Genomic DNA, 15,850 nt, shown 5'->3' on the forward strand with positions numbered 1-15,850 from the left:
CATTGGAGCCAGCGACACCAACAGACTCAACAAACTGATCAGGAGGGCTGGCTCTGTGATTGGCTGCAAACAGGACACTCTGGAGGCTGTGGTGGAGAGGACACTGAAAAAACTGTTATCCATCATGGATAATCCTCTCCACCCTCTCCAACTCACACTGGTCAGACAGCGGAGCACCTTCTCCGGAAGACTGCTTCAGTTTCGCTGTCGTAGCAATAGATACAGGAAATCTTTCCTGCCACAATCCATCACTTTATACAACAACTCTCTCACCTCTGCCTGACAGAGAACTCTGGTCTCTCTACTGTTTTGTTGTATATATTATTATTGTTATAGTATATTTAGCATATTTTGTTTTGTTGTATATATTATTATTGTTTACTGTTTATAGCACACTGTGAACTGTATATATACACTATGTATATATTGGATTCTATTTATGTTATGTATGAAATGTTTTATTTGCTGACCCACTACTGCTGTAACAAAATAATTTCCCAGTCTGGGATCATTAAAGTAATTCTTTCTATCTATCTATCTATCTATCTATCTATCTATCTATCTATCTATCTATCAATAAGGCATTGTGCAAACATATTATCTCTCAGCCTCAGCAAGTGCCACCTCTTGCTTGTCAGCCGCTTTGCAAAACAACCTCCAACTCCTTCCATGTTGCCATGTGGTATTGTGCTCCCGGCTATACTCATGAACCTTCAGCAAGTGGCTTGCATTTTTCCAGTCCTTTAGTCCTTCCTTATTAAGTCTGTATTCTTTTGGAGAAAACAGTGAGCAGCAGAAGCAGTGCAAGCTATCATTTCAGTTTGAGTGCATCAGCCAGCTTCTTTTGATTTTTTCCTGATTGACTACGGATCTGTTACAAAAGTCATGTTGACACTCTCCCATCTTTGTTTTTGGGAAATGTGTAACTGCTTTTTTATTTGCATTGGGCCTCTGTGAACTAACTCTCATCTCACTTTGTCAGTTAGAAGAGATGGCCAGTCAGCCTTTAGTTCTGATGCTGTGTCACTCTGCTGTGCTGAGGTAGAGGGACAGGAGCACCTGATGCTGTGTCACTGGGCTGGTGCTGAAATATGTTTAAAGTGCATCTGAAGAGAAAAGAGAAGTATATGTGACCACTGCATGTTAGATTTTAATTAAAAAAACAGATGCTTGATGTGTGCTAGGGTTGGGCGGTATGACGATATTATACCGTGTGACGTATAAAAGTGTCCACCGGTAGAGATTTTGCAATACCGTTTATACCGGAGAAAGAGCAGATGTCTGCAGCATCTCTCTGAGTCACTGTAGTTACACCGCCTCAACACACGGGGCACTGCAGGCACTGCAGCAGACTGCTTGGCGTGGTTGCATGAGCACGACGAAGAAGAAACAGCTTTACCGGAGTGATAACAATCATGGCGGAGGCGGAGAGTGAACGTCACGAGGAAACGGAGGCAGCCCGACCCACCCATGACGAAGAGGTGGAGGAACTCGTTCCGAAAAAGGGCGCTATGTCTGTTGTGTGGAACTTTTTCGGATTTAGAAAATCCAACAACGAACAAAAAGTGATACTCTGCAAAGAGTGTCACGCGACTGTTGCTGCTGGAGGTGGAAACACCAGTAACCTCTTCCACCACTTAAAGTTAAAACATGCGAAGCAGTATTATGAAAGCCAAAAGATGCGTGGCGCACCCGCTGCATCAAAAACAAAAGTTGCAGCAGCTCCTCTCGTCCAAAAGAGCTTGGCAGAGTCTTTCATAAGACTAATATTAGCCGTTTTTAGACAGAGCACCAAGCCGCCAATTTGCCCGTCCTTTTGGCGGCTCGGTCCGCGGTTTTAGACAGAGGCTGGCAAATTGGGGGTCTGTTTTGGTACGCCGATTTTCCACCTCGGAGGGTACACTAATTTCCGCCTCGCCTGCTATCTAAAAACGAGGCAGCAATGTGCCGGCCTCTGCGTGAGGTGGGCGGAGGTGTCAATGACCTGCACTGTTGTGCGACCCACAGCCGGGGAGTTTTAAAACCAAGAAACAGCTGATCACAGCAGTCAGTCCATCATTTAATCCGCGGACTTTAAGATGAGCAACTGGACAGCCACTGAGATCCAGGAGATACTTGCTCTCCTCGGTCTCTTTGGTTGTGTTAGCTTGTTGTTGTGTCGGCAAGCTAAGCTCGCTACTTTCGAATTAAAAGCCCCCCGCTAAGATCCCATCTCTAAACTCCAATGGGGTGCAATGTAAAGCTCTTATTTTGAAGACAAATTCATTGTCAACTGTTCACAGCCGAACTTCGAGCTTCACGTCACGTCACATGTTTACGCCTACCTCAGGGGTGGCTTTTGGAAAAGGAGGAATATTACGCCTCGGTTTTAGAAAGACAGGCTGGCACATTGCCGTCCTTACCTTGGAGCAAATGTGCCGCCTTCTCTATCTAAAAAGGGCTATAGACTAATAATGAACATGTGATGAGATTCTTTCAACTTCATTGTCCTTGCAATGCAATTCAGTCTAACCAGAGTGCAAAAAGCCGTAAAGTTAAGTGTATATTTATACATATATATATATATATATATGTGTATATATATATATGTGTATATATATATGTGTGTGTATATATATATATATATATATATATATATATATATATATATATATATATATATATATATATATACATATATATATATATGTATATATATATATTTCGACTATGAATGATATGGGAAAGCTAAGGTTTAGAGTATTGACAGTAATACGCTTTAACTGCACTTTAACACTGATGTACACTTTAACAAACATAAACTGTGACACAATAAACCAAAGGCTTACAGACCCTATTACAAAGGGGATGGAAAACTAAAAGCATTTTAACTGACATACAAGCAGGAAAGACACCTGTAATAACACCTGAACAGGCCTAACGTTAACTTTCCAAACGTCCCTGATGAATTTAAGGTGGAGTAACATTAACACAGGTCGACTCAGCTATTTATTGATTATTTAACGATGCTGCAATCCGAAGTAAGCTAGCAAGCTAACACTCTGCTCCAACAACGGTAACTACGAAGCATTAAACTATTAATTTCCTTTCGCTTCATCACATTGACGTTACTGTACCCGTATCTTCTTCACGTTTTTCTTCCTCTTCTTTCCTTCTATTCCTTTACTGGGTGCCGGATGATTTCAGTCTTTTGGACATTGTAATTCCGCTACAGTATCAATAACTCTCTGTTCGGTCAGATTCAGGCAGCTCTTCTCTCGACCCGCCCCCCTCACAGAGGACAGATGCAGTGAAACGTTTGGAGGAATCAGGGTTCGATTATTTTCCCCTGTGATCTGCCTGTAACCTACATGACGTCATTTCAACACTTTTCTACTCGTACCCACAAACTTGAATTCGTGTTCACAGTGTTCGTAGTCGTAGAAATTAGAGTTGCACTCACAACTTTTAGATTCATACTCGCATAAAAATAATCCTAACCCAAACAATTTCTCGGACTCGTATATGACAGTAGAATTTTGTGTACAACAATTTTATTGACATACAAATATTTAACATTACGAATACGAATGGTTAGAATCATGCACACATCTTTTTGATAGCTATCTTACTCCATAACTTTGTATTCCCTAGAAACAACGTTGGAGGTGAGGTTCACCCAGGGCGTCATGAAAGCTAGGACCACCACTGCACTGGTTAAAGGAAGCAGAGAAGCTTTACAAAAACTCCACAGAACATTTGTTTCCAAAGACCTACAGGTGGCAGCAGAACATATGAAGTCAGATGACACTAACTAAGGAGAGTATGACAGTGACTCTAAACACTCACACATACATACATGCATCATATGAAAACAACAGCTGATGTTGTGGTTTGTGACCTGTTTCTCAGTGTTACATCTAACATGTGTTTTTTCTACAACAATGATGGTTTATAATGTTCTCATTATTAATGTTTAACAGTAGGTGATGAGGATATATTTGAACAATTACATGATATATCCAGTATATGGATGGACCAACACATAAATACATCTTACTGGTGTGTGAATGAACATCACTGTTAAATAACTTCAGCTTCATTATTAAAAACATTACAATACAAATCTTAAAGTGTATAACATAATATAATGATGTCATTGCTGTTCTGTCCAGAGGTGTGTGAGTTGTGGTGTGTTTCTCTGTGAGGAGGAGGAGTCGATGCAAAACTCTGATCTCTTCATCTCTACAAATGTGTTGCAGAGTGAAGGACAGAGACTGAATCACTGACAGACACACTGTAGACTGGACAGAGACAACTGGCTTTTACAATGATCACACCTGATTATTTGGTTGCTTTTCTCATCCTGTCTATTAACTGGGCAGGTAAGAACAATGACTGTTTTTCTGACAAACCTCCTGCTACAAAGACAACATGGCTGCATTACAGTAACTAATGAGCTGTTTAACTGTCTGTAGGTACTGAGGGTCAAATACTGACTGAGTCTGAACCAGCAGTGAAAAGTCCTGGAGAATCCCACAGACTGACCTGCACATATTCAGGGTTTGGGGGCAATATTCATGCTGCTTGGATCAGACAGGCTGCCGGAAAAGGACTGGAGTGGATTGCCTTCATTTATTCTGATAGCAGTGGCAAATACTACTCTGAGTCAGTCAAAGGCCGGTTTACCATCTCCAGAGACAACAGCAGACAGCAGGTGTATCTGCAGATGAACAGTCTGAAGACTGAAGATTCTGCTGTTTATTATTGTGCTCGAGAGTCACAGTGACTGGAGTTGTTGAGCAGCTGTACAAAAACCTACATAACTCATCTTTACTGGACTGATAGAGCCTGAAAAATAATTAGTTTTATTTGGTCTTATTATGTTTATGATGAAATCATGAACACTATTGATGAGTAAGTCATTAAAGGGGCACTTTTTAGTTTTGGAGAAGAAATTTAATGTCAGACTTTTAATATTTACAATAATAATGAGGTAATAATACAAATTCAGAAATATTGATCTTTGCCATAAATAAATAAACAAGCTGAGGAAAATAAGGTCCCCAGAACACTTTTTGGAACTAGGAAGGTTGGGGGGTCTGCCATATATAAACAAAATAAACAGTATGAAATTGTGTTTTCTGTTTATTCAACCAACATATTAAAAGAGTTTTTTTTTTTTTTGTTTGTTTCGGTTTCTAGCTTCTTCTTAAGGCATAAAAGAAATCAGTCAATGGATTTTAACTTCTGATCAAAATGTATTACCCAAAATTACAAAGTGCATCTTGAAACAACAAGCATTTAAACAGATCATTAAATATCTTACTGTAATGATCAATTACTCACATAATAGGCAAAGACAGCAAAACAATCTGCTGAAATAATTGTCCAGGTATGAATAATCAATGATGTTTGTATTATTTGGTATCTAAAGTTGGACACAATCTGAGAGCGAGAAATAATGTTGCAGTTCCCTTTACAAAACCACTAGATGTCAGTCAGTGTCAAGTTTCTCTCTCTCTGTCACTATGAAGAGACTCTCATATCTGCTGATCTCATTGATCTTAAATGAACGATACTCAAACCCTGACTGAACCTTTCCCTTTGTTTCCTGTCTTTGCAGTATTCTTCCTCACTGAGGTGACCCATCAGTTTTATAGTGAATTATTAATGTTATTCTTAACTTCACATCACACATTCTTAATGTAAAAAAGGCTCCCCCTTTTCTCAGATTTAGTGTAACTGTATCTCCAATCATTGACTGATAAAATGCAAATTCACAAATTGAAAAACAGTCCCCGCCCACTCTGCCTGCACAGTATATATCTTTCATAAAAGCCTTTGCAGTTGCAGACTCAGGCAAGTTTCCACCATGACAGCTGTACTGAGTTTCTTCTTCTTGGCTCTCATTTCAGGTGAGTGAAGTCAGTGTCAGTGTGTCAGCAGAGGAGGAGAACAAGAGCTCTGGATGTCTGCTGGCTCCTCGTCATCTAAACTCTGTCTCTTTCAGCTGCTCAGGGTCAGTCCCTCACCTCCTCAGAGCCAGTGGTCAGCAGAGCTGGACAACCAGTCACTCTGTCCTGTAAAGTGGAAGGACTTGCTCTGACTTGGCTGCACTGGATTCGTCAGAAACCAGGGAGAGGACTGGAATGGATCGGACGCATTGATGCTGGAACTGGCACAATATTTGCCCAAAGTGTCCAAGGCCAGTTTACCATCACCAAAGACACGTCCAGAAATGTTGTGTCCTTAGAGGTGAAGAGTCTAAAACAAGAAGACTCTGCAGTTTATTATTGTGCACGAGAGCCACAGTGACACAGCAGACTACAGAGCTGTACAAACACTGAACTACACTGATCTCTGTATGAGAAGCACTGAAGCATGTCAGGACTTTGAAAACAAATAATGTCCCTTTGAATGAGGCCAGTTAACAATGCAAAATTGTGGCCACAATTTAGTATTTATTTATTTATTTATAGATACTTTATTTATCCCGAGGGAAATTCAACTGTCCAGTAGCATACAAAATACAAAACATACATCAGACATACATTAAACTAAAATTAAAAACCCTAACCTTAAGAATAGAATTAAAAATAGAATAAAAGATGACATATAAAGTATTATATATATAAATATATATATATATATATATATATATATATATATATATATATATATATATATATATATATATTTATATATATATAGATATAAAATAAACAGTAGCTGCAGTAAACAGTGCAAAATGGTTGACAATGCAAAGGAAAGTGAAACAGCGCAAATGGAGGTAGAAATTGTCCATTGTCTATTATCTATTGTCCTCCCTGCCTTTACTGAGAGCTGATATACAGTCTGATGGCGAGGGGGCCAAAAGAGTTGTTGAGTCTGTTGGTGGAGCTCGACTGACTCAAAAACTCTTTCGTCCTTAAGGTGAGTGTCTTTTCTTATTCTGTTCTAGTCAATATCTTTTTATCCCATATTTAGGCAGTTATTTAAGTAGGCCTATAATATAGTGAACTTTTAACCGTCTGTGTTTTTGTTGAAGGACAAATGTCCAGAGAACACTACAGACACCTTCAGTAGTTCAGTCAGAGCAACAACAACCTGCAAATCAATATAAACTAGATTCTGATCATTGATAGGCTACAGGTTCCCTTGGCAACGCGATACATACAGTGAGCGCCACTGTAACTGCACGGCTGCGTTCAGTGGCATCATTAAACGCTGCGGCTCATATAGCCTATATATTCCCTCAGCTGAGAGTCTGACACACATGATGCTACTTTCAAAGGAGATGATCAGTGAAAGGCACTGCCTGAATATGGGATAACAAGATATTGACTAGAACAGAAAAAGATAAGACTCTCACCTTAAGGACATCACGTAGGCTATTGCAGTTTGTAGAGAAGGTGCACTCGATTTGCTTACCCAGCTGTCCAGGAATTATATTAATTATGCATGTGCATCATGTTGCATCACTCACTGTATGTCAATGTATCAACCATAAATTATTTGATTTTCGTTTGAAAAGAGAAAAACAGGTTGAAAACTATTTGATCAGCATGTCTTGATCAAAACATTAAGTAAAATCTATAAAACACCTGTTAATTGTGTGATGGTATAAGACGACAATCAAGCAATATTTATAAAAGTGATACTGCTGATCAGAATTAAACTGTAAATTACTTTTATTGTTGTAAATATTCTAATGTGCTGCCAACTGTTCTCAAAGTGACTGATAAGAAACAAAATATTGATGACAAGATGAATTATTATTTCATTAATTTTAATAAATCCTGTATGTTAATATGTCAGATGTCTGAACTAAGAATAACATTTCTTTGTTTATGGAAAACTGACTGACATTTCACAGAAACTAAAACATGTTAGACTCTTGGACAGTAATTCCCAAGTGTTGATATAGATCTCCAGTCCATCTGTTTCCTCCCTGTGAGGAGGAGTCAATGCAAAACTCAGATGTCTTCCTCCTCTACTTATCTGACTGCAGAGAGGATGACAGTGAACAGTGGACACACAGTTTAACATGATGGACTATAGGACAGGACTGCTGCTGTTAACTGTCTGCTGGGCAGGTGAACATCTACACTGATCTTAATATGATATAGCTTTGATTTGTGGTATCAGATTATTTCAGTTGGGTATTTTAATCCTCTTGACAGGTGTTGATGGTCAGACTCTGACAGAATCTGAACCAGTGGTTAAAAGGCCTGGAGAATCTCACAGATTGACCTGTACAGCCTCTGGATTCACATTCAGTGACTATGCTATGAACTGGATCAGACATGCTCCTGGAAAAGGACTGGAGTGGGTTGCTTATGTGTATATCAACAGTGCTGGCAGTAGCTTCATCTTCTACTCTGAGTCAGTCAAAGGCCGGTTTACCATCTCCAGAGACAACAGCAGACAGCAGGTGTATCTGCAGATGAACAGTCTGAAGACTGAAGATTCTGCTGTTTATTATTGTGCTCGACAGCCACAGTGACTGGAGTTGGTTGAGCAGCTGTACAAAAACCTACAGAACTCATCTTTACTGGACTGAAGAAGCCAAACATGAAGTACTTTATATCATACACAATTATATCATGATTTTTAATCTGTAATATTGACAGCAAACATTAAATGAAACAAAACACAATAAAGATTATTTGTTAATTAAGCGTCCAAAGACAGCACAGTAAAGTAGTCACTAGAAAATAAAACATTTCTACAAATTCAGAGACAATAATGTCTCTCTGTGTTCTCATTAATATTAACTGACAGTGGAGTCGTGATGCTGGAGGATGTAGTTGAGCTCTGTGTTCACAGCATTGTCTTCAGACCTTTTTGCTCTGTGGACGAACTGACTCCATTAGTGGGTCAGTGATGGTTTTAGGTGAGACAGAACAAGGCACTCAAAAGACTTCATTACCAAAGAGGTCAGAAGGAGATGGAGAGACACAATCAGGACTGGTTTCTTTGCAGGGGTTCTGTTTCTTAAAGAGTCCATTGACATCCCTCTTCAGGATGGAGAGAGTTGTCATTGTGGTGGGGGGAAGAGGGTGCAGAGGTGGGCCATGATGGAAAAGCAGGTGCTCATGCCGAGGTCAGGGAGGGGGAGATCCTGGGCTGGAGCTCATGAAGGGTGTCACAGGGATGGTGGGGGCTGTAGGTTTATAGTTTGTGATCTTCCTGAGTCTACTCCAGACAGTAGCAGCAGAGTAATTGGCTGAGAACTGATGTTGGAGTTTCTCAGAGTACTGTCATTTAGCTTCTCTCACCACCTTGCTAAACTTGTACTTTGACTCTTTAAAACTTTCCCTGTCCCCACTCCTAAATACTTCTTCAACCTTTATTGTTATAACTTCAGCCACTGTTATAGCTCACCCTGGTGCATGATGGTACAATGCAGTCCTCACAGAAGCTGATGTATGACGTTACAGTCTCTGGGTTTACAGTTGATGAAAAATGATTCCAGAACAGAAGAACAATGCTGTAAGATCACTGTCATATTGTTGCACCAGCCAATGTGGATATAAAAACAGATTCCCTTGAAGGAATTAATCATGTACAGTAAACAATCATTCACCAGTTTCACCAAACAGTGAGATCCAAGTCAAATCCAGGTCCTCTCTGTGAGGAGGAGTCAATGCAAAACTCAGATGTCTTCTTCCTCTACTTATCTGACTGCAGAGAGGATGACAGAGAACAGTGGACACACAGTTTAACATGATGGACTATAGGACAGGACTGCTGCTGTTAACTGTCTGCTGGGCAGGTGAACATCTACACTGATCTTAATGTTAGATAACTTTTATTTGTGCTGCCAAGCCAATGACACACATATATTTTTTTGTCTCAACAGGTGTTGATGGTCAGACTCTGACAGAATCTGAACCAGTGGTTAAAAGGCCTGGAGAATCTCACAGATTGACCTGTTCAGCCTCTGGATTCACACTCAGCAGTTACTGGATGCACTGGGTCAGACAGGCTCCTGGAAAAGGACTGGAGTGGGTTGCTGCTGTCAGTGGTGATGGTAGTAGCTATATCTTCTACTCTGAGTCAGTCAAAGGCCGGTTTACCATCTCCAGAGACAACAGCAGACAGCAGGTGTATCTGCAGATGAACAGTCTGAAGACTGAAGATTCTGCTGTTTATTATTGTGCTCGAGACTCACAGTGACTGGAGTTGGTTGAGCAGCTGTACAAAAACCTGAAGAACTGATCTCAGCCTGGTGAAACCTAGACGTATTTTTTCTCCCTATTTTCATGACATGATTATTTCTACATTTTATTATATCAATGGCTTGAAATATGGTTTTATATTCTATAACTTACAATACACACATTGTTAATCATAGATGACAGACAGTCCTGAAAACTGTTGCTGATGAATATTAAAATCATCATTGTAACCGTTTGAAAAAAGAAAAGAAACACGTAATAAAGATGACTTATTGATAAAAGAGTCAAAGATATCAAAAGCCAAAATATGAAGGAGAAAATGAGGTTACAGTCCATTCTCTAAAATCACAGGAGGGCAGTCAGTGTGATGTTACTGTCTCCTCTGGAAGGACACTCTGAGATGTTCCCATAGATCTTAACTGACTGACAATCAACAATTTCAAGTATGTATTTTTTTGCTTGTTGTTTTGTTTTGTTTTGTTATGTGTTTGTCACATGTTTCAGTTCTTGAGAAGCAGTTTTCCTCTCCAGACTCCAAATTTTTTCTGTATGTCTTTAAGTATCTACAAACACTGAAACCATTAACAGTCTTTTATGCAAAACAGCATCGGACAAAAGTTTTCATATTTACATGATCCTGGCTGCTGTCACTGTTTTCCGGATTGCGGTAAATATCATCAGTAAGTACGCAAAAAACTGAATGTAATAGATCATGTAATTTAAATAAAGCTGCGATCATATTTGTGAAGTTAATCTTAAATGTGATGTAGGAGGTGCTGACAGTAAATACATTCTCTCAGGAAAACAGCTCACATCATATTTAAAGTGTTTTAATGATTTGAAAACATGCTGAACACACTGTAAACATGGCTTATAGAAAGCAACATTCTTGATGGTTTCTCCTTTTGTTTCCATGACACATCATCATTAATATTGTAATGCTGATTTTAAAGAATATGTTTTCCATCACCTATGATTCATGTAATATTCACAGTGAGAATAATTGGGATAATCATTTTCAGTTGTTTCATTTCTGTAAAAACAGGAACTTTTTCAAAATGTTAGTTGAGTGTGTAATGAAATGAAAATATCATGTGTAAAGCAGAGGTGATTTCCAGGCATGTTTTCACTCTGCAGATATAATGACAGTCAACAGACTCTTCTATTGGCTCCAGTCAGACCAACGTTGATGCTTCATATGTTTGATTCTATGCAAACTCAGTGAGCTTCCTTGTTACTCAGCTATAAAAACTTCCCATCAGGCTGTCAGTGGAGTTCACAGCACGTCACTTTCAACATCAACCATGTTTTCTGTAGCTCTGCTGCTGCTGTTGGCAGCTGGATGTGAGTCTCTCTGGATTTGTCAAAGTCAACAGTTCTTCTTTTGCACTTTAACTTGATCATTTATTACAAAACATTTTGTTTTTTTAACAGGTGTGAAGTGTGAACAACTGACACAGCCAGCCTCTGTGACTGTGCAGCCAGGTCAACGTCTGACCATCACCTGTCAGGTCTCTTATTCTGTTAGTGGCTACTACACAGCTTGGATCAGACAGCCTGCAGGGAAAGGACTGGAGTGGATTGGAAGGATAGCTGGATCCACCACATATTACAAAGATTCCCTGAAGAACAAGTTCAGTATCAGCTCAGACTCTTCCAGCAACACAGTGACTCTAAATGGACAGAATGTGCAGTCTGAAGACACTGCTGTGTATTACTGTGCCAGAGAGCCACAATAACACAAACCATCAGTAGACCTGAACAAAAACCCCTCAGTGCCTGAACACTTGTAACATGAAGCCACCAGAGGAGGAGCCCTCAGACCACTAATGAGTTCAACAACAGTTCACTGTTACAGTAAAGAGAAGCCGACACATTTAGCAATGATAAAGTAAAAGAAACATGAACTGGTTTATACAATAATAATTATACAATGATTAAAGTTATTATTATGATTATTATTGAATGGAGACAATTTCCAAAAAGTGTATTTTATGAATCACAAACTGCAGTTTTCTTCAATTGATGTCCTTAAAAACATATGCTTCATAAACACACACAACAAAGTCAACAGTAACCTGGAACAACTGTCATATTTTCTTGTTTTTCCTATTAAATATAATTAAAAATACTCACTTCAGTGGCATTGTAAAATTGATTAGCCCATCAAATTCTTGACATGATGCACAGTGCTTTATATTGAGGGGCAACCAACTTAAATGATGTGTTTGTCAACTAGTTGCACAAAAACTACTAAACATGCAACAGTTTCTCTTGAAGAAATGAATTATGTTCAGTAAATATTAATTCACAAGTTTCATCAAACAATAACTGAGATCCAAGTCAAATCCAGGTCCACACTGTGAGGAGGAGTCAATGCAAAACTCAGATGTCTTCCTCCTCTACTTATCTGACTGCAGAGAGGATGACAGAGAACAGTGGACACACAGTTTAACATGATGGACTATAGGACAGGACTGCTGCTTTTAACTGTCTGCTGGGCAGGTGAAGATTATCACAGATCTTGATCTAACATAGCTTAAAACTGTGTCATCAGCTAGTTTCACTCGATGTTTTCTTTTATTCTCCTGACAGGTGTTGATGGTCAGACTCTGACAGAATCTGAACCAGTGGTTAAAAGGCCTGGAGAATCTCACAGATTGACCTGTACAGCCTCTGGATTCACACTCAGCAGCTACTGGATGTACTGGATCAGACAGGCTCCAGGAAAAGGACTGGAGTGGATCGCCTTGACTTATACAGATGACAGCAAACAATACTACTCTGAGTCAGTCAAAGGCCGGTTTACCATCTCCAGAGACAACAGCAGACAGCAGGTGTATCTGCAGATGAACAGTCTGAAGACTGAAGATTCTGCTGTTTATTATTGTGCTCGACAGCCACAGTGACTGGAGTTGGTTGAGCAGCTGTACTTCGCGGAGTTCTTAGGCCTCCGCGTCGTCCATTAACTCCTGTTTATGGACAGCTCGTCGGGCATTATCCCTTACTGATAGACCCATAAGAAAGAATTTCATTTGTATCTACATCTTTCTACAGGTCTTGCACTAATCAGGCCTGGGTGGAGCTAGTGAAATTGAACTCAGCTTTCCAAATAATGTTGTTAATTATAGTTAATTCATGATTTAACAGGCAGGGCGATAGCATTTTGCACTTAATAAATCATCATCATTTAAAAACTGCATTTTGTATTTTCTGAGGTTATCTTTGTCTGATATTAAAATTTGATTGGGTGCCGTTTTGCTCAGTTGGTAGAGCGCGCGTCCCATGTGCCGAGGCTCTGCAGCGGACCCCGGTTTGACTCCCGGCCTGGGTCCCTTTGCTGCGTGTCACTCCCCCTCTCTCGCTCCCTGTTTCCTGTCATTTCTTCAGCTGTTCTATCAATAAAGCCATAAAAGGCCAAAAAAAAAAAAAAAATGTTTGATGATCTGAAACATTTAGGTGTGACAAAACAGCAAAAACAAAAGAAATCTGTAAGGGGGCAAATACTTTTTCACAGCACTGTATATATAATACATGCAGCTTAACTGAAATCTTTGTGAGAAACCTATAATGTTTAATTACAAACAAATATATGACTAAAAAGGGACATGTTATACATTCTATAGTTGAACTTAGAATCCACATCTCTGAGAAAACAGTAGCTGACCAAAACCAGCATTTGTGTAGTAATTACATTTATAATATAAGATGTAATTGTCATTTAAAAGATCACTGACATACAGAATATCTGACAGAAGGTCCAAGTTTTTCTGGTTCTCTGTGGCTTCAAACATCCACGATATGAAAACTGAACCTTTGAAAATTCAGACTTTAAACCAGCTGCAGCAGACTGAAGTATTCAATTATATTGTCCAGCTCACATCACCTTTGTTTGCAATTTATATATAATAACAAAAGCAAACGTAGTAAACAATACATTAATGAATCTTGCAATTATATCAAAATATGTTTTTCATGATCCTAAAATTCAAGATTAAACTTTTTTTTAATGTACATTATGATATGAATCAAATAATTTAAGCCATTATTAATCATTATTCGACTCAAGTTTATAACAACCAATCTTCTGGATGCTTTGTCAAAACTATATTGAAATTGAAAAATCAAATGTCTTAATTTGACTTTAAAAGAAGAATGAGATGTAGGAGGAGCTTCCTGTAAACAAACTCTACATGTGATCCAGTTGGCATCATATTTAAAGAGGACTCATGGATTTGAAAATAGAAGCACACTTTGAACATGGCTTACAGAAAGCTGACACTCCTGGTTGTTGCTCTGTTTGTTTCCACTGCTGTTGAAGGTCGGACCATAACAGAGTCTGAACCAGCAGTTAAAAGACCCGGAGAGTCCCACAGACTCACCTGCACAACATCTGGATTTAACTTTAGAAGCTCAGTCTGGAACTGGATCAGACAGGCTCCTGGAAAAGGACTGGAGTGGGTCGCACTTGTACACACAGCTAGTACTCCTATCTTTTACTCCCAGTCAGTCAAGGGTAGATTCACCATCTTCAGAGATGAATCCAGCAGTAAAGTCTACCTACAGATGAACAGTCTGAAGACTGAGGACACAGCAGTGTATTACTGTGCCAGAAAGACACAGTGAGAGACAATAACAGGAGAGTCATACAAACACTTCTTCCTCTTCTAATCCTGTTGTGCTGCACAAAGTCACAGAGAATTAGAATAGAGAAAACAAATCTGTTTTGTGTGTTTTTCCTTGGAAGTAATGTTTAGAGGAGATGTAAAATGTCCAGGGGGAGAAACGTCTGGTCAATAAAGAATGCTTTTTTGTTTTGTGTCTCTTGTTTTAATTTGTGCAATGACATTGTAACTTATTGTCCCTTAAACTTGGCGTACTGATACAGTATAAGCAGACTCTGTGTGTCTGGAGGTACAGACACTAAAAGATGAGTTTCAGAGAATCAAGAATCTCTTGATAATAATAATGAGTTTAGAGACGACACTGACCAAGTGTTACACACATTTCCTGGTGCTCTCTGTCAGGTGACAATCTGCATGATGTATGGCGTACTGTATGAACCTGATGTGTTGACAGATCTGTGTTTGGAGTACATTTGAATCACTACCATTATTGCATCTGTTTCATGTTAACTTTTATCCTTCATTTCTGGTTTGTAAAGATGGCCTCTATGTATGAGCCCAATAGCTCTAAGACTCGCAAGACAAGTTTTCTACAAACATTGAAATTAAATAAATAAATAAAATAAATTACAAATGTTACTGTTAACATTTCTAACTGCCCTGTTGACTAGAAGTTTGAATATAGAGCTGACCGACCAGCACAGATGTAGAGATACTCTGTTAAAGGTAAAAGACATGCATCCAAAATTTTACTTGAGAAAAAGTGCTCATAATTTACCCTCTTGCATTAAAAAAAGCCCTCATGCTTATCTCAAAGAAAAGCAAAAACAGTTTTTTCTCTTACCTCTGAGCTTTAATCAAATCAAATAAATGAGATTTTCAGTCCCTCTTGGTTCTTTGTTTCTCAGTCATTTCAATAATTTTCATCAGATACTGATACTGCTCCATCATCAAAATTACTCCTCACTTGTGATGATTCAAACTGTATCAGCAGCTGTGTGTTTGGATTCAGGCTCCAAGTGTTGGATCTCCCTGTTCCATTTATAACGTGTCTTGTCT

At 39.0% G+C, this 15,850-nt stretch overlaps 2 gene segments (V, D, J or C); both read left to right on the forward strand.

Moving 5' to 3' along the window:
- The first annotated feature begins 11,470 nt into the window (after nt 1-11,470).
- LOC115576134 (Ig heavy chain V region 5A-like) lies at nt 11,471-11,905 on the forward strand. The segment is given in 2 exon segments: nt 11,471-11,510; nt 11,601-11,905. Coding segments are annotated over 2 exon segments (345 nt in total).
- A 717-nt stretch (nt 11,906-12,622) lies between these two features.
- On the forward strand, nt 12,623-13,235 carry LOC115575197 (immunoglobulin heavy variable 3-33-like). The segment is given in 3 exon segments: nt 12,623-12,671; nt 12,762-13,057; nt 13,224-13,235. Coding segments are annotated over 3 exon segments (357 nt in total).
- The last annotated feature ends 2,615 nt before the right edge of the window (nt 13,236-15,850 follow it).

This window comes from Sparus aurata, chromosome 23 (genome assembly GCF_900880675.1).
Source record: "Sparus aurata chromosome 23, fSpaAur1.1, whole genome shotgun sequence".
NCBI classification, from domain to species: Eukaryota; Metazoa; Chordata; class Actinopteri; order Spariformes; family Sparidae; genus Sparus; species Sparus aurata.